Below are 25,153 nucleotides of genomic sequence, written 5' to 3' on the forward strand. Positions count from 1 at the left end.
AAATTTACATTTATGTTTAGGTTATTAGGTAGATATTTACAAATTCTAAATTAACTAATTTTAAGTAACCCAATGTTCCCCTTAACCGTACTATTTACAATTCTTAAGTTACATCTTCAACATTCCGGCCACCTTGAAATGTGGCAGCGTTTCAACTACACAAAACTACTTAAGTTCTAATCACACTTCCCTAATCTAGCATTTTCCCTAATTCAAATTGCACTGTTTTCGTTGGTGCAGCAAACAGGTGTGGGATGCTCCGATGCAGGTGAAGTGCAGCAAGGCTCGTTCAGCCTCAGCGTTTGTCCTCGCCACCGAGAAAGACAGAAAGACCAGGTAGATCAAACTTGCGAGTGTGGGTTATTGGAACCGCAATTACCTGTACACTGCGCAGGTGCGCATCGAGCAAGTTCTCCCAAGTGGGTTGCTCTACCTGGATTTGGTGCGAGTTGTCTCGCTCTGCCTCGACTGCTCATCCTCGCCGAACCGGAAAAAGAAAGACCAGGTAGATCGAACGGGTTGATGTGGGTTATTGGAAACATAATTACCTGGACTATGCGCAGGTGCGCATCGAGCAAGATCTCCCACAATGGGTTGCTCTACCTGGACTTTGATGATGATCATTGGCTTGGAGTTGGCAGGACTGCAGCTGCTGCAGATACTCGGGGTACCAGCGTGCCCAGATTTGCTGGACTCGTTTCTGCGTCAGCTCCCAGTTGTTCAGGCGGTTGTCTGGAATCTCCTTCAGGTCCATTTCCGGAACGGCTTGGAGGTTGCTCCCGACGAGAAAATGTCCTGGGGTCAGGACTTCAGCGTCTGCCGGGTCGTCCGGCATGGGCGTGAGTGGGCGAGAGTTGAGGCACATCTCTATCTGCGCCAGCAGTGTGAGCATGTCCTCGTAGTTGGCACTAGTGGTGCCCATCGTCTTGAGTAGGTGTGTTTTGGCGGATTTGACCGCCGCCTCCCACAGTCCGCCGAAGTGCGGCGCGCGTGGTGGGATGAATTTCCAGCGAATCCCGTTCTCTGCGCACCAGGTGAAAATCTCATTCCGATCGAGTTGTTCGACCTTCAGCATCTGGTACACACGGTGCAGTGCATTCGCAGCACCCTTGAAGGCGGTCGCGTTGTCAGAATTCAACTCGACAACCTGTCCTCTGCGGGCGACCAGTCGACGTAGAGCTGCGATGAATGCTGGTGTGGATAAATCGCTCACCAGCTCGATGTGGACCGCCTTGGTCGAAAAGCAAACGAAAATGGCCACGTAGACTTTGGTGGGGGCGCGGTTGCGTACAGGTGACTTGATATAAAACGGCCCGCAGTAGTCAACGCCGCAGACAGAGAACGGACGAGTTGGTGCGACCTCGATGCTGGCAAATCTGCTATGCTCTGGATTACCAGTGTGGGTTTACTGCGGAAACAGGTGTGGCAGCGATGGTAGACAGATTTCACCAGGTTTCGTCCGCCCAAGATCCAGTACTTCTGGCGGAGAGTGGCCAGCATGAGGGCGGGACCTGCGTGCAGTAGTTTCTCGTGGAAGTAACTAGCCAACAGAGCCGTTAGCGGGTGTCGCGCAGAGAGAACAATCGGGTGTTTGCTTTCGTGAGTCAGTTTGGCGTTCCGAAGCCGGCCACCGACTCGCAGGATACGTTTTTCGTCAACAAACGGGTTCAACCACTTGAGTGGTGACGACTTGGACACCCGTTCACCTCCAGAGAGGTCAGAAATCTCCTCAGCGTAGTGTTCTTGCTGCGCTAGGCGCACCAGCGAGAATTCAGCGTGTTGGAGTTCGTGCGTAGAGAGCGGCGTAACCGATAGAGGGGTTGTTACTTTTCCAACAGTAGGCGGGGCGTACTGTTCAGGTGCATCGCGCCGTTGCACCGAGCGTTCACGAAGCTTGGAAAGAAAGCGCTGGCAGAATGCGATGTCGCGACGGAGCTTAGGAAAGCTCGAGGTCAAGCTGAAAACACGGTTGCTGAAATCAGCCTCGACGGTGGTCATCGCAACGATCGGCACCTTGCGTTCTTCCTTGGTTACAGCTGAAGCGTCTGCGGCTGTCAACACAGTTTTTGGCCAGTAGTCCGGGTTTTGCTTCAGCCAAAGGGGCCCAAACCACCAACACAGACAATCGAGCAGTTCCAGCGGGCTCAGTCCTCGAGAGATGTAGTCGGCGGGATTGTCGACGCCGGGTACGTGTCCCCAGACATGGCGGCTAGTGCACAGCTGGATTTGGGACACCCTATTCGCGACGTACGTCTTCCAACGGCTGGGCAGAGAGTTCAACCAGTGAAGAACCGTAAGCGAATCTGTCCAGAAGAAGACTGGAACGGCATCAGACAGGTTCAGGGCTTTCTTGACTTTCTTGTACAGCTGCGTAGAGAGCCGGCCACCATTTAGCTCCAATTTGTTGATCGAGTCATGGGACGACAGCGACGCGACCTTGGACTTCGAGGACAGCAGACGAGTGGTAACTCCGTTGGCGGCCGCAGCTCGGACGTAACAGCAGGCGCCGTAAGCCATTTCCGACGCGTCGGAGAAAAAATGCAACTGGATAGTGGCGCCAGGCGTAGAGACGAACCGCGGAACCTTGACCTGGCTGAGCATGTGCAGCAGCATGTGGAACTCCTTCCATTCCAGCTGGATCTTGAGTGGGAGCGGGTGTCCCACGCGCAGGCTTCTCCTTTGTGTTTGAGCGCCCACAAGCGCTGCATAAACAGCTTCGCCTTCAATGTTGTTGGACCAACCAGTCCAAACGGGTCCCAAATCTGTGCGATGTAAGACATCACTTTGCGCTTTGAGAGCACCGACGCAGGGGGTGGTAGTTGGACCCGGAAACAGAGGGTGTCTGTCTGTGGGTCCCAAACGATGCCGAGTGTGGTTACAGTTTGACCATCTTGCAGGTCGTAAACCGGCAGAAGTGCAAGATCCTCGGGTGGAATGTCTCGTAGCACTTCAGGGGCGTTAGACGCCCACTTCTTGAGCGGAAAACCAGCAGCAGCAAGCATCGTAGATATCTCGCGGCGCAGTTTGATCGCCGTTTCCACGTCCGGCGCACCAGAGATCAAGTCGTCGACGTAGAAATCTCGTGCAACAGCTTCAGCAGCGTCCGGGTGGAGTTCTTTGTTGTCTTGCGCGATCTGAGCGAGCGTTCTGGTTGCCAGAAAGGGAGCGCTTGCCGTGCCGTAGGTGACCGTCCGCAATTCGTAGGTCGAGATGGGATCCGTCGGGTTGAATCGCCAAACAATCCGCTGCAGAGGCCGATCGTCAGGATGCACGAGCACTTGACGGTACATCTTTCGACGTCCGCCACCAGTGCGACCGCTTGAAACCGGAACTTCAGCAGCGTCGACAGCAGGTCCGGTTGAACGACCGGTCCAACGAGCATCTTTTCATTCACCGAGTAGCCGGACGACGTCTTGCACGACGCGTCGAAGACGACCCTGACCTTCGTCGTTGTGCTTGATTGTTTGAAGACAGGGTGGTGCGGCAAGTAGCAGTGTGGCCTCCGGTAGTCCACAGGTCCGTCCACCAACTCCATGTGGCCCAGCGACAGATACTCGTGCATAAACTTGTGGTAGGCCTCCTTCGTCGCAGGATCTCGATCCAATCGACGTTCCAGGCCGAGAAAGCGGCGCTCTGCGATGGTCTTGGAATCCCCCCAGGACGATTTCAGGGTTATCGGTCAGGGGAAGACGAACCACGTACCTTCCTGTAGCGTCACGGGTGGTCGTCTTGGCGAAGAACTCCTCGCAGCGATTCTCGTCGACAGAGTGAGCGGGGCCTTCCGGGATCGTCTCAACTTCCCAGAATCTCTGGATTGCAGCCTCCAGACGATCGTTCACAGCTGAAAGCTGACAGATGCGGGGGATGCAGGTAGTTTCAGCGGATGCGGTGCCAGATACCGCCCAACCAAAGTGCGTTTCAACTACCCATGGAAGACCTGCTCCAAGCGAGATCTTCCGCCCAGTGTGCAGTTCCCAGAACGATTCACTGCCGATCACCAGGTCGATCGGTTCAGGTACGTTGAAGCGTTGATCTGCCAGCACAATATCCGGAAGTTTCCATGTCGACACGTCTATCGGCACGGTTGGCAGCTCTGCAGAAGGCTGCCTCAGGATCAGGAACTCCAGCTTCGTAGAAAACGTTGTGTTCCTGGACTCGATCGCGGCCGTGATTGCGCTGCGAACTCGTTGCGTTGAAACTCCAATCCCAGCTACTGCGACGTCCACCTTGATCGGCCGATTGTAGAGGTTCTTTGCCAGCTGACCCGACATGAAGTTTGACATCGAAGCTGAGTCCAGCAACGCTCGCGCCTTGTGCTTCTTGCCGTGATCGTCAACCACATTCACCACAACCGTCTCCAGCAGAACCGTGTTGCATGCAGTTTGCACTGCCATGCTGACTTGTGGAGTGGTAGAACTTGAGCCTACCGGGGCCGCGTTCGCCGACGCGGTGTTGGACGGTTGATCAATTGTGACGGAAGTCACAGCAGGAGTCGATGAAACCCTCGTCGGAGACGAGACGTGCACAAGTGAATGGTGTTTCTGCTTACAAGTTTGGCACGAGAACTTGGACCCACACTTCCTGGCCGGGTGGCCAGCCGAGAGACAGTTCCAGCACAGCCGTTTCTGCGCAACCAGGTCTCGGCGTTGCTGCACATCCTTCCCAAGAAACACTGGACATCTGCGTAGATGATGGTTCTCCGAACACCCAAGCAAGCACGAACCGTTCGAGCTGGAGGAAGAGGCAGCGTTGGCAACGAACCTCGGCCGAGATTGTTTCGATGAGGAACCGGCCACCTTTGCCGATGCCGACTGCTTGGACTCCGATCCGCTAGCTTCCAAAACGCGTACCCGTTGGTACAAGAACTCGATCATGTCGTCGTACTTAACGTCGGCCTTCTCGCTATTCTTCTCCTCCCACGCTCGCAACGTCGCTTGATCCAACTTGTACGACAGCATGTTTACCAGCGGCGTGTCCCAATGCTGCACAAGTTCGTCCAACTTCTCGAGCGCCTTCACGTGGCGTTGGAAGTCATCAGCCAAGTTGTGGATCGCAGACGCACACTCCTCTGGCACTGCTGGCAAATCGTACAAACCTCTGAACAGCTGTCGCTTCAGGTGACGCTTGTCGTCGTACCGCTTGAGTATCGCTGACCACGTCGTGAAGTAGTTGTCAGCCTTGATATCGACGGATTCGTAAGGCTTCTTGGCTGTCGGTCCCAACGACTGCAGCAGGTACTGCAGCTTGGCTACAGTTGGTATGTCCGAGTTGGCATGGATCATCGACACAAAAGTGTCCCGGAAGGACAACCAGCGTGAGTAGTCTCCGTCGAACTGCGGCAATTCGATCTTCGGGAGACGCAGGTGGAAATTGTGCGAGTGCGAGTGAGACATCGTAGACATCTCCAATGTTTGGTTGAGATCGACAGGTCGCTTGGAGAGCAAAAATCCCTTGATGTCACAGTAGCGCTGCTCGAAGTCGACCCGCTGAGCAATGTTCGCGTCCAGATTGTTCGGCTCATCCAACTTCTCGATGTTGTTCTGCACGTCCAGGAAGTCGTTCTTCAGCTGATCCAGGGAATCGAGTCGCACTGACACTTGGCACATGTCCAGCTCGCCGTTGAACTTGCTCACAAACTTCTCGATGTTGTCACGCAGCGCGAGAATCCCCTTGCGCTTGGCCAACCGCTCGGCCAGAACTTTGGTCGCTTCCTTAGGCGGCATCTCGACGACTTGAACAGCTCCCAGCAAAGATGTCCTCTCCCGCGACGATCTCGTTCCAGCAAACGACGCTTACAGGTCAATCACCCGCAGCGCAGGTCAAGCACCTCTTCAACAGCAGCAACACCACCACAGATACTGCTCAGCAATAGCAGAACGACCTGTAACACTCGCGCGCGACCTGGTATTTCTACCACAACGACACTGGCACGCGTGACTGTAATTCCACGCGCGCGCGCGCGCACGATACCGCATACGGTATGTCCCACACACACGACGAACGAGGTGTACCCGTCTTGGTACAACCTCCCAGCGCGATGGCGCCGATCCCGATCCCGATCCGCGGGACAGTAGCTCGGACGGCCGCGTGGCCCGTAATCACCCAATGCGCGCACTTCCCGGTCCGTATGGCCTTCGATCCGGCTCGAAGGACCACTAATGTTCAGCACAGAGCGAACGGTGCCGGGATCGAAGGGCTTTCCTTGCTACACCTTGTGTAGCACCGGTTAAGCACACGCACACGCACACGGTCTATCCACGGTGACCGAGGGCTTGGGTCGCCACAAGCCCTTCTTCGTCCGCAGACCACAAGTCTTCAAAACCTGGCCGCTCTTGCCACCTTTCACCAGGTCGGTCAAGACGCGCCACCAATCCCCAGAGCAACGTGATTGCTCTCACAAACCGGCTAAGTCCCGAGTTTTCTAACACTTAGAAAATATCGCGTGATCGAGCCGTTCGAACCAGCAAAGAAAAACGGCTAAGTGTTGCGGGTCAACAAACTTTATTGTAGCGAAAACGCGGCGAGTGGGGGCACAAACTAGTGTGTACGCGGTGATCGTTTATTCCGTACTGATCTCAAGTACAATTTCTCTCCCCTATAGAGCCTCGAGCTGTACAGCGATCTGCTGTACGATGTGTGTATTGCATGTGTGTGATCGGCTTTAGATCACTTTCAGATCGTGTTGGCACAAATTTACATTTATGTTTAGGTTATTAGGTAGATATTTACAAATTCTAAATTAACTAATTTTAAGTAACCCAATGTTCCCCTTAACCGTACTATTTACAATTCTTAAGTTACATCTTCAACACTTAATTTTAAACATTTTTGATATACCCCCTACAGAAATTACTTGAAATTGTGGAAAATTTTCTAAGTCAGGATGGCACATTTTGGTATTAAAATGTTTTATCAAATTCCTCTGAAACTATGGGAAAATTTTGACCAATTTTGACAAAATAATTAATTTTGCGCTAAAATGATGTCTCAAAGCGAATGCTTTCATTGAAAACCGGAAATTTCAAACTTGATTTTAAACATTTTTGATATACCCCCTACAGAAATGACTTGAAATTGTGGAAAATTTTCTAAGTCAGGATGGCACATTTTGGTATTATTTTGGTATTAAAATGTTTTATCAAATTTCTCTGAAACTATGGATTTTTTTTTAAAATTTTGGCGAGATAATTAATTTTGCGCTAAAATGACTTGAAACATAAAAATGTTAAAGCTGATTTTTTTGTGATATACTCACTAATATTTTTTTCAAAAACGTTGAAATTTCTTTAAGTCGGGATAACCAAATACTTTGAAAAGCGAGTCAATCAACAGATTATTGAATTTTGGTGAATTTCAATCCGGTTTCATTTTAATAATACTTATTTTTCAATCTTGTTATTTTTCAGAAGCTTCAAGAACTTCAAGCACAGGCCGTTCATCAATGACAAATGCATTCGGTGTGGTGAAGAATATCACTAAGAACAACATGGAATCATCAGGTGAGTAGATTTGGCTGTTGCATATGGATCATTTCCGTTTTTTCACTAACTGCAACTGCTGCACTAAAAATGGTATGAAAATACCAAATTTTGGTATTACTTGTGCAAATACCAGCGACCAAAATGTGCTCTTGGTTGCCCAGTTATAGATGGTAAAATACCATGAAATCATACCAAAATCATGTTTGTGGAAGACCACAGGAATACCAAAATCTGATTTTCCAAGGGCGCGGGAATACCTAAAAATAAAACCATGGCAATACCAAGTTTTGGTATTCAAGCAATGTTCAAAAATCCAGAAGACCTCAACTTGGTATTGAAATGATTTTTTTTGTGGTATTATTTTACCTTTGGAATAACATGTTTTGGTATTGTTGTGCCCTTCCACATACAAGACTTTGGTATGATTTCATGGTATTTTACCATCTATTACTGGGCAACCAAGGGCACATTTTGGTCGCTGTTATTAGTCCAAGTAATACCAAAATTTGGTATTCCCGTGTTATTACCCCTGCTCGGGATGAATTATAATTATCGTTATTCCTTTCCTTTTCTGAAAAAAGAATTTATTTTATATCGATCACTCGTTGTATTTATAGCTGTATCAATAACTCATGTAAACACTTTCAAAAAAATTTCAATGAAAATGTGCTGATATTTTTAAAATATATTTGTAGAGATTCAAACTTTTGTTTTGCTTGACGTTGGAAAACATTGTGAAGGAGTTATTTTTTTTGGAAATATGCATGCCCTTTTCCAACTACTTTGTCAAAAAATCAATTCTCGTAATCGTGAATTAAGTTCAACTGGAAATGGATTTTATTTGTTTTTATTTATTTGGCTCAAACTTTGTTGGGGCCTTCCCAATGACCAAAGAAGCCATTTTCTGTCATTGGTTCACCCATACAAGTCTCCATACAATTTTGGCAGCTGTCCATACAAAAAAGGTACGTAAATATTGGATAATCTGTAACTTTTCAAGTAATTTTTGATTGGTGTCTTCGGCAAAGTTTTAGGTATTAGGAGGGTAATTCTCCGCCAACTCACACAGCAGTTGCCCCGACCCCTCTTCGATTTGCGTGAAACTTTGTCCTAAGGGGAAACTTTTGTACCTGATCACGAATCCGAGTTCCGTTTTTTGATATCTCGTGACGGAGGGGTGGTACGACCCCTTCCATTTTTGAACATGCGAAAAAAGAGGTGTTTTTCAATAATTTGCAGCCTGAAACGGTGATGAGATAGGAATTTGGTGTCAAAGGGACTTTTATGTAAAATTAGACGCCCGATTTGATGGCGTACTCAGACGTCCGAAAAAAACGTATTTTTCATCGATAAAAACACTAAAAAAGTTTTAAAAATACTCTCATTTTCCGTTACTCGACTGTAAAAAAATTTGGAACATGTCATTTTAAGGAAAATTTAATGTTCTATTCGATTCTATATTGATCCTACTCATTTTTTGGTTTAGAGCAAAGTTTTTAATTTTTAAATTTCGTGTTTTTTCTAACATTGTAGGGTTATGTTTTAGAGTGTAACAATATTCTACAAAGTTGTAGAGCAAAAATTTTGGTATGTAGACATAAGGGGTTTGCTTATAAACATTACGAGTTATTGCGATTTTACGAAAAAATAGTTTTGAAAATGTTGGTCGTCGTTGATCATGACCGTTCATGGTCACCTGCGACAGACACGGACGACGAAACAAAGAGAAACGCAAAAAGTAACTTTTTCAAAACTTGTTTTCGTAAAATCGCGATAACTCGTGATGTTTATCAGCAAACCCCTCATGTCTATATATTAATTTTTTTGTAATTGTCTGCTCTACATTTTTGGAGAACATTGTTACAGTCTAAAAAATAACCCTGCAAAGTTAGAAAAAAACACAAAATTTTAAAATGAAAAATATTGTTCTAAATGAAAAAATGACCCTTCTGGGTCAATGTAGATTCGAAAAGTACATTAAATTTTCCTTAAAATAACATGTTCCAAAAAAATTTACAGTCGAGTAACGGAAAATGGCAGAGTTTTCAAAAAAAATTAAGTATTTTTTTCGATGAAAAATACGTTTTTTCGGAAGTCTGAGTACGCCATCAAATCGGGCGTCTAATTTTACATAAAAGTCCCTTTGACACCAAAATTCTACCTCATCAACGTTTCAGGCTGCAAATTATTGAAAAACATCTCTTTTTCGCATGTTCAAAAATGGAAGGGGTCGTACCGCCCCTCCGTCACGAGATATCAAAAAACGGACTTCAGATTCGTGATCAGGGACAAAAGTTTCCCCTTAGGACAAAGTTTCACGCAAATCGAAGAGGGGTCGGGGCAACTTTTTCCGATTTCGTGTGAGTTGGTAGAGAATTACCCAGGATTTGACTTTGAGAAAATAAGATACACGGAAAAAAGGCCGATTTTCACAACACTCAATTTTCCAAAATAGGTGTTTTTTTGATTTTCAAGATTTTTTTTTATTTGTTTTAGGAGACAAAATCCCGCAACTTTTATACCATAGAGAAGTATGTTCAAAAAATAGAAATTTTATGCAAAAATAAAAAAAAATGCCTAATGCAATCGAAAAGTACTTAACAGATTATTTGATTAAGGGCCCCGTTTTCAAGATATAGCCACCGAATGTTTGATTTTTGCGAAATATTTGCAGTTTTTCTATTTTTGAAAATAGTGACCATGAGTGATATGTTTTTTTAAAGTTCAGAGAAATTTGCTATAAAATTGTTTAAAAGACATTGAAGATTGCTGAGATACAGCGGCTTGAAGAAAAAGAAACAGGAAAATTCCCCTTTTTCTCGTGCTTGAGAGTTTGGGAGCTAAGCATCGTTTTTTTTCAAAAATCACCAATTATTTTAAAATTGTTTAACTTCGCTACTGTTGATAAATATATGAAAGTTAAAGATTTGTTTTTGTAATTTTGAATAATTTTCAGCTGTTTTCAGGATCATGAACTCAATTGTACCAGTTATACGTTATTTTTACCATATCATTTTTTTATGACGCGTCCTCATAAACGACCCAAAACGCGTCTGATTTTCACCTCGTCATCGGCATCGTGCTTGTCGTCTGCCGTACGTACGACAACGAAGCGAGCACGTCACCGGAGGCGTTTTCCGTCGCGCCAATTTTTCGCCTCTTTTAGCACACACTTCGAAGTACTTCCGGCGGCGGCCAACACGTGAAGTTCAGGAAAGGATGCTCGGGGTACGTTTTTTTTTTCTCTGCCGTTTTCCCACTTTCTTCCTTTTGCTAAACCACGTTCCACGTGCGGAAATGAAACTAATGTAAAATTATGCAAACCAGACGAGCTTGAAATTTGCCCGGGTGGCGTACGTGCGACGAGTGTGGGCTTTTTTACAGCTTTTTTTTTCCTTGGAGAGCTTCTCAGACATTCATGGGACTCCTCATGTGGCACTTTTGAAAAGATGGAATAGTTTTCAAGGATTTTTCTTGTCTGAAAACCGGGATGTAAACGTTTGATTTTAAACTTTTTCTTTTGAAAACCCCTAAAAAATGACCGACATTTTATTCTACAATACTTTGTCCATTTTTAGTAATTTGCATTTGAAACATTTTTTAACGAAAATAATTTCTTTAATATTCCCGGAAAAGCTGCCCCACATGTGGCAAGCTGTAAAAAAGGGGTCTAACTTTCTCTCAAAAAGACACAGCATAGCATCAAGTAAGATCAGATGGTAAATTTCATATGGTGATGCAAAAGAACGGAGCTATGATGAGGTAGATATGCAAATTTGAACGGGTGAAATAACGATGCAAAGTGGAAAAAAGCTTGTAATAACAAGGAGACAAAAAAGAAGGAAAATATTATGGAAAATGGTTCCATTCTGTTGAATTCGGAATTCTTCAGCAGAAAGAAAACGTTTTCAATTTTCTCTGCGTGCAGCATGCCAGCTGTTTTTTTCTTTCTCGGTCGCCTCGAGTGTCCTGATTTGATTTTATCAATATTATATACATATTTTGCCGAGCTAATATAAATCCTGCAAACGACGGATTCATAACCATAACGACTTTCTGAAGCTTTCTGATCCCATTTCTGGAGGGTGAAAGTTTGCTGCATGCTTTCATGCTATCGTCGATAGTTTGCTGCATTTTATCACTTTCTGTTTTGGGCTTTTGTTGGTTTGATCCAAATAAGCTACAGCAGAGGCAAATTTATTTCCTGCCATAAAACTTGGCTCGCCGATTGGCAGCTGATGGACTGGGCAACAATGTCAGTGAGTTCAGAAGTGAGTTGTGTGTTTATTGGCCTAGATTGAATGCCGAAGAAATCGTTCTGACTGAGCATCTTGATGCTTTGTCAATAAATTTACTTCGCAAATAAAAACTTTTTATGCCACTATGCAGCGTTTTTCTATTAAGATGTTTTCAAATTAATATTTTTCACTACATAAATAAAATTAGCTGCTATGAATATTATATTATCAAAAGTCCACAGAAAAATTTCGCATCGGATATTCGAATCACAAAAAAAGTAATCGTTGACGAGTAAATATTAGAAAATCTGCTCTGAGTACAAAATTGTCCAATGAATCTGAGAGAGCAGTCTGTTTTATCATATAAATTCATTTTTCGTTAAAAATTATTTTTTGAAATGGTTGAAACATTCGTGACATTTTCTGATCTTTTTGAAAAAAATATATTATTTTTTTTGAATAAAGACTAACATTTCAAGAGGGCATCATATTGAATATTTGGCCCTTTTGAAATGTTAGTGTTGATTAAAAAACTTAAAAATATTTTTTTCGAAAGGATCAGAAAATTTCACGAATGTTTTATATTTTAATATTGAAAATCACTGTGAATACAAAGGAGCAGTTCTCTAGGATTTCGGTCATTCATTTTTTTTTTGTATTTTTTAATCCGACTGAAACTTTTTTGGTGCCTTCGGTATGCCCAAAGAAGCCATTTTGCATCATTAGTTTGTCCACATAATTTTCCATACATATTTGGCAGCTGTGCATACAAAAATGATGTATGAAAATTCAAAAATCTGTATCTTTTGAAGGAATTTTTTGATCGATTTGGTGTCTTCGGCAAAGTTGTAGGTATGGATACGGACTACACTGGAAAAAAATAATACACGGTTAAAAAAAATTGGTGATTTTTTTATTTAACTTTTTATCACCAAAACTTGATTTGCAAAAAACACTATTTTTAATTTTTTTCATTTTTTGATATGTTTTAGAGGACATAAAATGCCAACTTTTCAGAAATTTCCAGGTTGTGCAAAAAATCTTTGACCGAGTAATTTTTTTTAACCAAGAATAACATTTCAAAAGGGCCAAACATTCAATTTTACGCCTTTTTTAAATGTTAGTCTTGCTTTAAACACTTTGAAAATATTGTTTTCGAAAAGATCGGAAAACTTCACAAATGTTTTATATTTTAACATTGAAAATCGGACCATAAGTTGCTGAGATGTCGACATTGAAAAATGGTGGGCTGTTTGGGTGAGACTTAGAAAACATCAATTTTCCTGTTTTTAACCCTTTGCATTGCAATATCTCAGCAACTAAAGGTCGTTTCAACAAAGTCCGAAGAAGCAAAATATAGAGAATTTTCTCAGCTTTTCAAAAAAAAATATTTTTCAAAGTGGGCAAACATGTGCACGAATTTAAAAAAATTAAAAACTGCGACTATTTTCAAAAAAGTCACATAAAAATTGCTATAACTTGAAAACGGTGCACTTTATCAAAATTTCACTAAAGTACTTTTTGATTGCAAATTCAATTTTACATCGAAAAATGAAGATAAAAAGTTTTTGCGACCAAAATTTCTTTTTTTTTTTGAAAAAATCAGTATATTCATAACTTGGTCAATGATTTTTTGCACAACCTGGAAATTTCTGAAAAGTTGGCATTTTATGTCCTCTAAAACATATATATATATATAAATAAAAATAGTGTTTTTTTTGTAAATCAAGTTTAAGTGATAAAAAGTTAAATAAAAAAATCACCAATTTTTTTTACAGTGTATTATTTTCTTCCAGTGTAGTCCGTATCCATTCCTACAACTTTGCCGAAGACACCAAATCGATCAAAAAATTCCTTCAAAAGATACAGATTTTTGAATTTTCACATATCATGTTTGTATGGACAGCTGCCAAATTTGTATGGAAAATTATATGGACAAACTAATGATGCAAAATGGCTTCTTTGGACATACCGAAGGCACCAAAAAAGTTTCAGTCGGATTAAAAAATACAAAAAAAAAATCGAATGACCGAAATCCTAGAGAACTGCTCAATACTAAAACATGAACTTCCAGGACTCGGGAATTCTAAGAAATTACTAACATTTAACTTAAATTACCGGCAAATGAATGTCATGAAGATCGTCTCCCTTTAGTACTCTAGTGTAACGCTGGTTTTTTTATGGGGCAGAACATTTTACAAAACATTCAGTTATAACATTGAAAATCATAGCAATAGTTTCCGAGATATCGCAAGTTTAAAAATGAGGACTGATTTTATGACACTGACAAAAATAATTTTCCAAAATAATACTTGAAAAGGCTCAATCTTAGCCAATGGCATTCCGACAAAAAAGTTAAAGATAGGAAATATTTTGATTCAGCATTCCGATCGTATTTTTTGCAGGAGTGCTATTCCTTCATCAATGTTTTAATATTTTAAAACTTGTATCTTATCAAATATCTGCCGGCAGTTAAATTATGTTTTTTTTTCAATTAAAACACTTCAGACAATTCCATATGACGCAACGGAATAAACAATATTTTTATTTCTATGTTATTTAAAAGTGCTGAGCATAAAGAACTTTCAGGTTAAGCATTTAAATTTTAAATTAATTTTCAAAGAAATTGTGGGACAAAAAACATCGAATTTGAATCAAATAAGGTCATTTATTTTTTGTGCACTAGGCATTCATCCGGATCGCAAAACCACTGTTCAAACGATGAAATTTATTGCAAAACCAATGATGGATTGGGACTGTTTGCTTTCAAAGTTGAAATAGTTCACACGCAGACTCTTCAAAGTAATTCATGCGGTTTGACACGGCAGCATTAATTACCATATATTGCAGTGCATTGAGGTCAACAAATAATTGATTGCAGATCGTGTGTGCGTGTGTGCATACAAACACATTGATAACGTAGGCTAGTGGGCGCATATTTGCATCCGATGAAATCATCTGCGTCAATATGGAAATCGATCCTGTTAGCATCATTTTGCGGTGTCCAGTTTAAATATAGAAATTAATTGGATAATGTTTAAAGTGAAAAGTGATTTGTAGTTTTTAGTTGAATCTTAAAATCAATAAATCAACCAGCCCGGCTAAATAACAGCTATTAAAATTGCATGTGACATCTGGTGGCGGATGGCTTAATTAACACTATGCCAAGCTAATCGCACAGTTTGCTAGTGTGCGAGTGCGTGTGTGTAACCACAGTTGATTCACACAGCAAATCACAGCTGGTTTGCCCTACCTTACCTCCAAAGCCCTTCCTCAAGTTTGGTTGGTTGGTTTTCTATGTGTGATGGGCCAATGTGTTGCAACTACAGGTTCATAACCGCAACAGGGTTGTTCCACGAAAAAAAAAAAGGTCCTTGGTGGGGTGGCACCACGCGCCAATAAATAATGCAACCATGGTAAATGGGTTGTTTAGGTTTGCTTTGGGAAAACAACCGCGCAAATAATTACAAAATATTAAAACTGGTTGTTTGTGTTTGCGCTTGTCAGGGCTTTGTAGCAACAGCTGCGTGCCCTAGCGGTGGTGAACTAAACTATTTAGGGGTTGGGGACATTAGACTCTATTTGTTCGAGTGCTTTAATACGGACAGTTTTGGATGTTAAATTTGGCAAACTGGAATGGAAATGTCTGAATTCAATACAATACAATAACCAGGCGCCTCAGAGTCTATTCTCAAGTACAGAGTCTTCAGAGTGGTTGATCCTTGTAAACTTTACTAAACACTTGAATTTCAATCGCCATAATCAGCTCAGCTAGCACGTACTCTTATTGCTGGACAATATAAAAGCTTACTTCAACGCAACAAAATCAGTCTGCAACGTAAGCACAAATCATGAAGATCTTCCTTGTAGTAGCTGCCTTGGCAGTTTTGGTCAACGCCACGAACCCAGATCACCGAGGACTTCCCGAAGACCTGCGAGACTTCCTAGCCCTGGTTCCAGTGGACCAGATTGTCGAGCTTACATCGGATTACTACCAGCACGACGCAGAATTCCAGTATGCCTTCCACTACCTCCAAGGCCACGAGTTTGCCACCGTTTGGGATCAACTGTTTGCGCTGGACGAGATTCGGGACCTGTTGCAATACTTGAACCACGGAGGGCTGGACGTGTACAGTGTGCTAAACAGGATCGCGGAAGCCCTCGGACTGAGTCAGCTTAAACCGGTGCGAGTTCTGGTGGAGAGTGGAAGAACCGGTGGACTCAACGGATTTCTAGATGATGTGCGGGCTTTGCTACCGGAGCAACAGATCATGGATCTGTATGAGCAGAAGATGGGATCAAGTGAGGAGTTTACGGCGCTTACTGATAGACTGCGGCATGCGGATTTCCAGGAGTTGGTTGAGCTTTATAAGGTAAGAGTTCAGAAGAGTCATAGGGGATCAAGGTAATTGAGTTTCAAAACATTAGCTTCGTGAAGCCTTATTCTGAACCGCCGATTTTTTTTTCTATTTCAGAATTCCAAAGAAGTTCAATCTCTGTTCAACGAGCTTCGTCAACACGGAATTGAAGTGGACAAGATTGTGAGACTGGTTGCGGACTTCTTTGGCTGGGGATTAACGCTGTAATTCTCCGAGTGACAGAGTAAATAAATGCAACCTTAACAATCCAAAATCATCACATATCAAATCTTCTCTCTGTACTCGTATCACTGCTCCCCAAAAAGTACCACATCTGAAGGTGGATCCAGCGTGAGCTGCCACACGTGGAGCATAATTCAATTATATTAAAATGATATTAAGCTGATATATCATCGCGATGTTGGTGGCAGTCAGTGTGTATTTCACCACCGAAAACAAGTGGTGCCAACTGCTGCTGCCAGCTGAAATCCTTGACTGCCTGCAAAAGCAAAGCTGCGTAGGGGGGAATCCCACTCTCATGGGACGACGACGACGAGGACTTTCCGCGCTTTATGCACATATTTGAGATTCTTTCTTGGAACGCGAAATTATTTCATATTTTCACCGTCCCTGAGGGGAAGCGGAGCGATTCGCACACATTTTCGACAATGTGATAATGTATGCGTTGTGGGTGAAGTAAGGAGGAGGAGGGGCTTCACGTGTCCTTTTTGGCGCGCGCGGAAAAGTCGCAAACACATGTGACGGAATTTTATCAACATTTCCCTCCCCCTTCTCTGCTTCGCAGAGCATCGTGCGTATGTTTGCTTGTTTTGGTATGTGTGTAGAAGGGATTTCGTTATGTGTGCGGCACGCACGCACACCAGCGCGAATGATAATCAGATATTTATGAGTTGATAAATCGTGTTGTTGCAATGTTGTTGTGTATTTATTTAATACTAGGTAATAAAACATTCTTTTCCCGGCGCAACTTTTCACGAGAACGAGAGCGGAAAGCTTTAATTTTGCATTTGTTTCAACGGTGGTTGAGCGTTGAGTGGGTCGATGAAATGATGAAACGATCGCGATTCCCCGTTGATTATTTGCCGTGCAAAATTGGTGAAATTCAATTATTTTATCATTTATTCAGCAAGCATGATGAATCCTGACACTCAGTCTTGGGTGCCAGTTTTAACAGCATAATCGTTATCGTTAACATTATTTATGTCATTTATGATATGTTTGGATTGACATACATTCAACTTTGATGTTTGTTTTTTTTTTTTACTTTGACTTTTGTTGTAATTTCTAGACTTACAGTAAAAAAAATCAAATTATTCGCTCTACAGCATTGCTTTGGTGTTCTCGATTGCGAGATTCCTACTCGAAACTAAGTGTCCGAAGGCTTGACTGTTGAGGCAATTGCAAACCTATTTTTACACCTAAGCTTCCATCCACCCCGGGATTCAAACTGACGACCTTTAGATAGTTAGTCCAACTGCCTACCAGCGACTCCACCGAGACAGGACCCAGGGAGACGACTCCTGCATCTGGACTGAGCTAAAGACCTAACCTTTTTAGGTTAGTCCGGGGCCAACATTTACTTCCCGTCCGACGGAAGGCATGATCAGACAAATCTCATCTCGAAAATGCCACCGGGACCTTCTGGGATCAAACCCAGGCCGACTGGGTGAGAGGCAACCACGCTTACCCCTACACCACGGGTCCCGGCTTAATACTTCTTAATACTTCGTAGATTTTTAAAATTTTCTATTCGAACTCTAGCACAAAGACTATTTAGTACCCTTAAACATAACAAAAAAATTTGAAAAAAAATAAATAAATTATGTAGATTGCTTTTTTGTTACACATTAGGCCTAATTTTCTGAGCACGATGACATTAAAAAATAAATAAAATGGATATTTAAACTGATTTTGAAAAATGAGGATCGCAATCATTCTTGACGAGAAGTATCTAGCTAGACTCCCGTTCAAAGGGTACTAAAGTAGATTCATCACATGTCGCTTATTCCTTGAAAAAAAGTGATCAAAAAATAGTCTCTGGTATGCCTTTTATCGTTGTATGTTTGAATTGCTATAGGGTGTAGGGCCCCATACAACTTTTATTTATAAAAATTGAAATATAAAAATTAGAGTTCTCTAACATTTGAACTTTGATCAAATTCGAGATTTTTTTTTGCATCTTTTTTACCCTTAGGTCCAAAATATTTACTTTAGAAAATGAAATTGTTTTTATAAAGCTTTAAAAGTACTCAGAACACTTCTAAAATTCACCTCTGATTGGTCACGACCAAATACCAGTTTCAGAGGATTTGCTCTGATGCTATTGACAAAATTAGTCGTAGAAGGCGAAGGTTACGAGAAAAAATGCTGTGTCTTCGACAAAATTGCTAAAAAGGGATAAAAATCCCAAAAGTATTCCTGAAAAGTAATATTTTTTTTATAACACCTGGAAAGTTACATTTTGTAAAACACCCTCATCGTCAACTTTCCTAATTTTCAATCATGCCAGAAGTTGTCCTTTTTGCAACACTTCAGAAGACACAAATGCTCCAAAATTTTGTTAACGCTTACATAGCTAAAATCGAGATGACTTATCAACACTCGCGCGTTTAATTGTTTGAGTACAGAATGTAGTTATAATATTTTTGCTTATATTTAATTTTCATGCTTCGATTAAAACGGGATTTTGACCAAGTCGATATTTTAAATTTTCCGGGAATTCCCGAAATTCAAGTAGAAGTATAAAATTACTTAACTTTTTTTTAATTTGCAAAAAAAACTTCATTTTATGCTATTCAATGAAATTTAATGGTCTTATTGAACTTATCAGTTCGTCTGAAAATCTCTTGCAAATGTTTATTTCTGATGGTATTAATTTCTGAAGGTCGAATAGGTTTGAATATGAAATTACTTAACTACTATTTTGCTATGAAAATTATTTTAATCGAAGCAATTTTTTAGGCTTTATATAAACGGTACTCAAGAAATGCAAACATGTTTTAAAAACTAGCTCCAAATATTGAATAAAAACTTTTAGTTGTGATTGCATGAAAACAGTATTTCAAGTGAAAAAGCGGATTTTTATCTTAAATTCAATGCTTATCTGCTTTTTATTCATGACCTCAAACCATTTAGATTTGTTTTGTTTAACAATATTTGCCATGAAAAAAATATTTCTAGCATTTTTTTATTTTTAATAAATTACAGAGAAACCCCTTATTACGCGGTGCGTTACGTTTTTCTAATTTGTCGATTTCTCTGGAACGACGCAACTCTTTTGCAATCTTTTTAAAGCAATTTGTAGGTTTTGTTCAGATCTACGAAACGCATTTTGAAGTTTGTAGAAACATTTTATGGTTTTAGAGAAATCGTCGAAATAAAAAAAACGTAACGCCACCGCTTAAAATGGGGTTTCTCTGTATCAATATTATTTTTTTTCATATTATTGCAAACTGGAAACAGACACAAATTTAAAAGCAGAGGTTATAGAGCATGGATTAATTTTACTAACTGTCCAAATACTGTGATTGAAAAACATAATACCTTCTTCTTGACAAAAAATACAAATAATTATTGTTTGATATTTTGTTCGCAGTAACAGACAGCTTACAAGTTAAGAAATTTAATTTATTTTCTTGAAGTTGAATGTTTTTTTACAAGCAGTCCAGGCATTAATTGATCCCTATACTTATTTTGACCATTTCAGTTGATTTTTAATACAATTGTGTTGCAAAATATTAATGAGAACCAGGATCAGAAATTTTTTCGATAAATTCAAATTTGCGCTTCATCGTTAAGGGTGCCCATATTTTTTTAAACTTATAGTTTTTTAAATTTGTGGAATGTTTCCCCAAATGAAAAAAAAAGTTTGATGCTGACTGCTATGTCAACTACACTGAAGAATAAATATTTTTAAATCATTTTATTTAAACTTTTTCTTCTATTAGGATTTCTTTTTTTTTGTTTTGCCTCAGTTGGTTACTGTTTTTAATACTTTTGAACGTCATCCATAAAGTATGGCACGCAAAAATCGGCCAAAATTGATCCCGTCTTACGTCACACTTTGCCACGCAAGGTCAAATCCATCTCCGTCTATATATTCACGTTACATTTTTCCAGACCGATTTCTATAATTGGAATTAAACTTTAATTATTTAGTTTCATTTTGTTTCTATAAACTCTAACTCATTTATTTCAGGGCCGTTGCAAAGCTTGGCTCTAAACAATTGAGATTTATGAAAACCGCTCCAATTAAATCTCATCCGTTGGAATCCTATCGTTACCATCAGGATTCCAAGGAGGCTCCCCATGCGATGGAACGAGCCCCCTCGTTAAGATTGATACGCGAGGAATTGACTTCCAGGGTTGTGCCACCGATATTTCATCCCCTGACATGTACATTGGTGCCACTGCATATGCCCTTATCCTGGACAGGGGAATCCTCGTCAACGCCAACATCATCATCAGTCTTTAGGACTATGGGAAAATAAAGGTAAAATTTAAACGTTTGCTCTTTTCACCCCTTTAAAATGTTTCTGTTAATAAGGATATTTTTAAGATTTTGAAGAAGATTTGAATAAAAAATCTCAAAATAAAAAGATATCCTCGGTCTACGTGAAATTTGAACCACTGTGCACCGATGGCAGCGTCAAATCCTGGACAGATTTTTCACCCACTTTTGCTGAAAAATGGCACGTTAAGATTCTAATGATGCTCGATTTTTCCCTGTTTTTTTCCTCGCTCCATCTGAGGGCTCCTTCCTTATGCGGCTTGGCTTTGCCGTTGCGATTTTTCTTGACTTGCAATCCGGCACAGTCTTCTGTGGTGTCCTGAACCTTTCCGCCCATCCTCCCTAAGCCCGGGCTGTCCCCGTTGGTGTCGTATGCATGCATACCAAAATCTCGTAATTCCGTACGTGAGCTGAATCTTAAGTTGATTGGTTGGAGCTTAACGTGCCACAGTTTCGAAGAATCGTTTGTTTTTTTTTCGGGAGGTCGGAAAAATCCGGGATCCGGGTTAGCATGGAAGTTCGGAGGAGGTTTGGAGAGGGGGACAAACCGTTTCCGGATGTGGCGTAGACCACTTTTTCTTCCGGTCTCGACGATAATACGCTGCTGACTTTTTGATATCGCTTTTATGCTCCTATAAAAGACAGTAGTAGTGAGTCGGGTCCTGCAGCAGCGGCATAAGCAGTGGAAAATTGTGAGGACGTGCCGAAAGCCGCAACAACCGAGAGATTCTTTGGAGAGGGGTTCAGGAGGTTGGGGCAAATCCTTGAACCCACCGCGTATGTTTGCCGGATCTTTTTCGACAATTGCTCTGATGGAGTACATATGGCGAACCCCTCGTCCTGGTAGGATCTTATGGGGTGGATGATTTTGGGGGGAACAGATTTTCGCACTCCATAATTCGCACTCTCAAATAAGGCCAATCCGCTCCAATGATAGCGATTATCATCGTTGACGGCAAGTGCAAGACATCATTAGGAGACGGATTAGATATGATAAGAAGTTGTTGTTTTTATATTCTTTTATTAAATAAATATAACAACTAAAAAGATGATGTTTCGCAAACCTTTGAAAAACGAATGATGGCAAAATTTTAACAGTTTTGATTACATTTTTCATTATTGAACCAATTTGAACAATTAGTTTATAATCTCCAATTTAAATATTATACAATTCGCAAAATATTTGTAACCAAAAAATCATTAAAAACAGCGATTTTTTCCACCAAGCTCAAACTGCTGCTTTTGACAATCGAATGCCATGCACATGTGAAAATAGGAGAAGAAAATTTGACCAGCAGAAAAGTTTTCCGGAGCAACTTGCCTCCCCGTAATGACCAAACGCGTGTTTCTTCCACGTTCCTGATCAAACTTTTCTCCAGCAAAAAGAAACCATATGCACACACAACACAGTTTGGCAAGTTCCACGTGGACAAGTTTCGCGCAGAATTCCTAATCGCCCCCACCTTCCCCCTTACGAAAGCACTGAGTAATGGCCCAGATGTTGCCACTCTGGAGTTCGAAGAGGAAGAAAAAAGTTCAAAAGTTGAGCTTCAACACTTTTGTCGCAGTTTGATCTCACGAATCAAGCACGTGTCCAACCAGCAAACCTATTGGAAGCCTTGCTGATGGCCCCTCCGCAGAACATAAATTCTTCTGCCTGGCAGAATTGAAGCTTGGGAACGCGTGAGCATTGGCACCAGCTGGTTAGGACATGATTACGATGAAATATTGAATTTCTCGGGAAGGGGGAAGATTAGAGGCCATCATCTTCGGCATTGATGGTATCGTGGTAAGGGAAGCAATTCTTCCTATTTTTTAAATGTAAAAACATGTTATAAATTTCACAAGGGTTCATTCAAAACTTTAAGAAATTAAAACAAATTTTAAACTGTTTTAAAAAATACTGGAAATTGATCGAAAAAGTTGAAAATTTTTAGAAGAAAAAATGAAGATGTGCAATTCTCCGCAAACATCGAAAATTGTTTTTTTTTATTTGGTTTAAACTTTTCTGGGAGAATTCCTATGATCAAAGAAGCTTCTCTTAATTTGTTTAAATTAACTTTTGTTGAAAGAGTTTAATTCCGTATTTAAAGAATTCGGATTTCTTTTTAACGTTTTAGGGATCCAAAAGAAGAGACATCTGGGCTGAAGTTTTGCCAAATTGTACGCAAAAAAAACTTTTTACAATTCCGTCGTGAAACTACTTACTTTTCCTGTCATTCTTGAACGACGAAATAGCCTACTTTTCTGTACCAAAAATGACAGAATCGAATGGCAACACTTTTCAAAATAAATGCTGAAAAGTTTTACTACTGAAAAGTTGAACTTTTCAGCACTTGTATCGAAAAGTAACACTTTTCAAATTTTTTTTTGATTTAAACGATTTATTGACAAAATACATGAAAATTTTACATAAAATTTCACTCAGTGTGTGTTTTTTGGAATTGCAAAAAATTTTGTATGGAACTCGTTGCAAAACTTGATTTTTTCAGCACTCTTCGTAATTATCCAAATCGGTGAACCTCGTTGGATAAATGCACGACTCGTGCTGAAAAAATCCTCTTTTTGCAACTTGTTGCATAAACTACTATTTTTTTATTTGGTTTAAACTTTTCTGGGAGAATTCCTACGATCAAAGAAGCTTCTCTTTATTTTATTAAATTAACTTTTGTTGAAAGAGTTTAATTCCGTATTTAAAGAATTCGGATTTTTTTTAACGTTTTAGGGATCCAAAAGAAGAGACAACTGGGCTGAAGTTTTGCCAAATTGTAAGCAAAAAAAAAAAATACTTTAAAATATTATATTAAATCAATTAAACTCGAGTTTGCAACTAAAAAACTTTTCATATGTTTTATAAAAGTGCATCCTTTTCAAATTATAGCCAAAGTAAGTTCGATACAGAAAAAATCATTTTTCTTTTAAAATAAAAATGTCGCTTTATTAATACCCATTTCCGAAAATATTATTTTCACTAGGCTGTGGAATTTCCTAAAATTTTTTCTTAGAAACGTTGAAGATTGGCGTTTTCTTTCCTGAAATACAACCGCTCAAACATAAAGAAATAAAAAAAGTAGCCTTCAATGTGACGCCAAGACAGCAATCAATTTTAAAATGCCGATATCTCCAATACTTATGGACAGTTTAACAAAATCAAAAAATGAATTGTAGGTAAAATTTACATATGAGTGGAAGATTAAGCACTCCATCTTATTTTCTGATTTTCATTATTTAAACAAATATTTTTTTTTTTAACTTTTGATAGATACTTGCTTGTTTACTTCCTATTAAGCTATTTATATAGCAATTTCAGCTGAAAACGCTTTTCATGAGCAGTAATTAAACGTTAGAGTGCTAATTTGTCAACATAAGACGCACGATGGAATAAGATGATGTTCCCTTATCACATCGGACTTGCACACAACTGTCTGATCAACAAAGTCTTTAGCGAGAAATTTATTAAAAATGACATTGTCATTTTCGATTGAAAATTTCATTTGTATCACATTTTTTTTTGTATTTTGTATGACCGCAAAATTGTATGAAAACGAATGATGCAAACTGCTTATTTTGATATTAGGATTGCATGTGCGATTTGTGTATAAGAAAAACAAAATAAGCAAAAAAATATGGATTTGTGAAAACGAACAAAATACAATTAGATTTTTCCTTTTTATAACGTTGTACCAACAGGCATGTGCTCAATACTTATTTTGAATTTGAATGGTTGTTAGCCTCTATATATTTTATCACTGCCACTTTGACCTCAATTTTTAGTCCAAAAATGCTTCATCATTTTAGAGTAGCTCGACAATGAAAAAAGACAAATATTTATTTTCTGATTCAATTATCCAGAGTAAATTTTTCCCATGGCTCTTGGATAATCAGGTCTGAAATGTAGTCATGAAATGAATCAAAACAATTTAACAAACAAGAATTAATGAATCAAAAATAATTATAACTTCTATGAATAAATTCACCCATCTGTCGAAAATCACAGCTCATTACTTCCCCTTCCTACGAATATTCCTAGTCCATAAAAATTGTACCACCGTTTCTCGACATCGCTCCAATTGACATCTCCCACGAAAAGAGTGTGATCCGCTTAATTGATTGTGCCCCGCCTTTTCGCTGTAATTTGTTAATTAAATCACCGCTCAAACGCGGTACAACGCGCTCTCAATCTCGCTTGATTGAGTCCCGTCTGATGCCATTCAAGGGTGGCGAATCAACCCACCAGCTTCATTCTGGGAAGTTTCCATTTGGCTTGATTAGGAACTGGTGGGCGTGGGACGATTCTCGGAAACACGGTTGATTAAATAGTTACCGAAATCCTATTTTCGGGACTTTTGTTGAATCGGGACACGTTTTCCAGTAAATCTGGTGTCACAACAGGGGCGGACATATCAAACGATTTTCTTCTTGGTTTTTTTTTCTCGGGTTGAAGCTTATCCGCAACCTGAGCGAAAAGAGTTACGACCCCTTCCGGGAATTGTGGACGGAAAAAGACTTGAAAGTGTCGCCTTTAACGGAATAAACTGAAAAAAA

At 40.5% G+C, this 25,153-nt stretch overlaps 2 protein-coding genes across 2 annotated transcripts; one reads left to right on the forward strand and one right to left on the reverse strand.

The window, feature by feature from the left end:
• Positions 1-553: 553 nt before the first annotated feature.
• On the reverse strand, positions 554-5,723 carry LOC119766442. The gene is made up of 5 exons (XM_038250995.1): positions 3,696-5,723; positions 3,240-3,643; positions 2,752-3,147; positions 1,410-2,677; positions 554-1,266 (listed from the first exon to the last, which is right to left on the reverse strand). The coding sequence occupies exons 1-5, from the start codon at positions 5,721-5,723 to the stop codon at positions 554-556; spliced, it is 4,809 nt and encodes a 1,602-aa protein (XP_038106923.1).
• A 9,847-nt stretch (positions 5,724-15,570) lies between these two features.
• On the forward strand, positions 15,571-16,305 carry LOC6046370 (protein G12). Its single transcript, XM_001863551.2, has 2 exons — positions 15,571-16,092; positions 16,195-16,305. The coding sequence occupies exons 1-2, from the start codon at positions 15,571-15,573 to the stop codon at positions 16,303-16,305; spliced, it is 633 nt and encodes a 210-aa protein (XP_001863586.2).
• Positions 16,306-25,153: the final 8,848 nt, after the last annotated feature.

Source organism: Culex quinquefasciatus, chromosome 2 (genome assembly GCF_015732765.1).
Source record: "Culex quinquefasciatus strain JHB chromosome 2, VPISU_Cqui_1.0_pri_paternal, whole genome shotgun sequence".
NCBI lineage: Eukaryota > Metazoa > Arthropoda > Insecta > Diptera > Culicidae > Culex > Culex quinquefasciatus.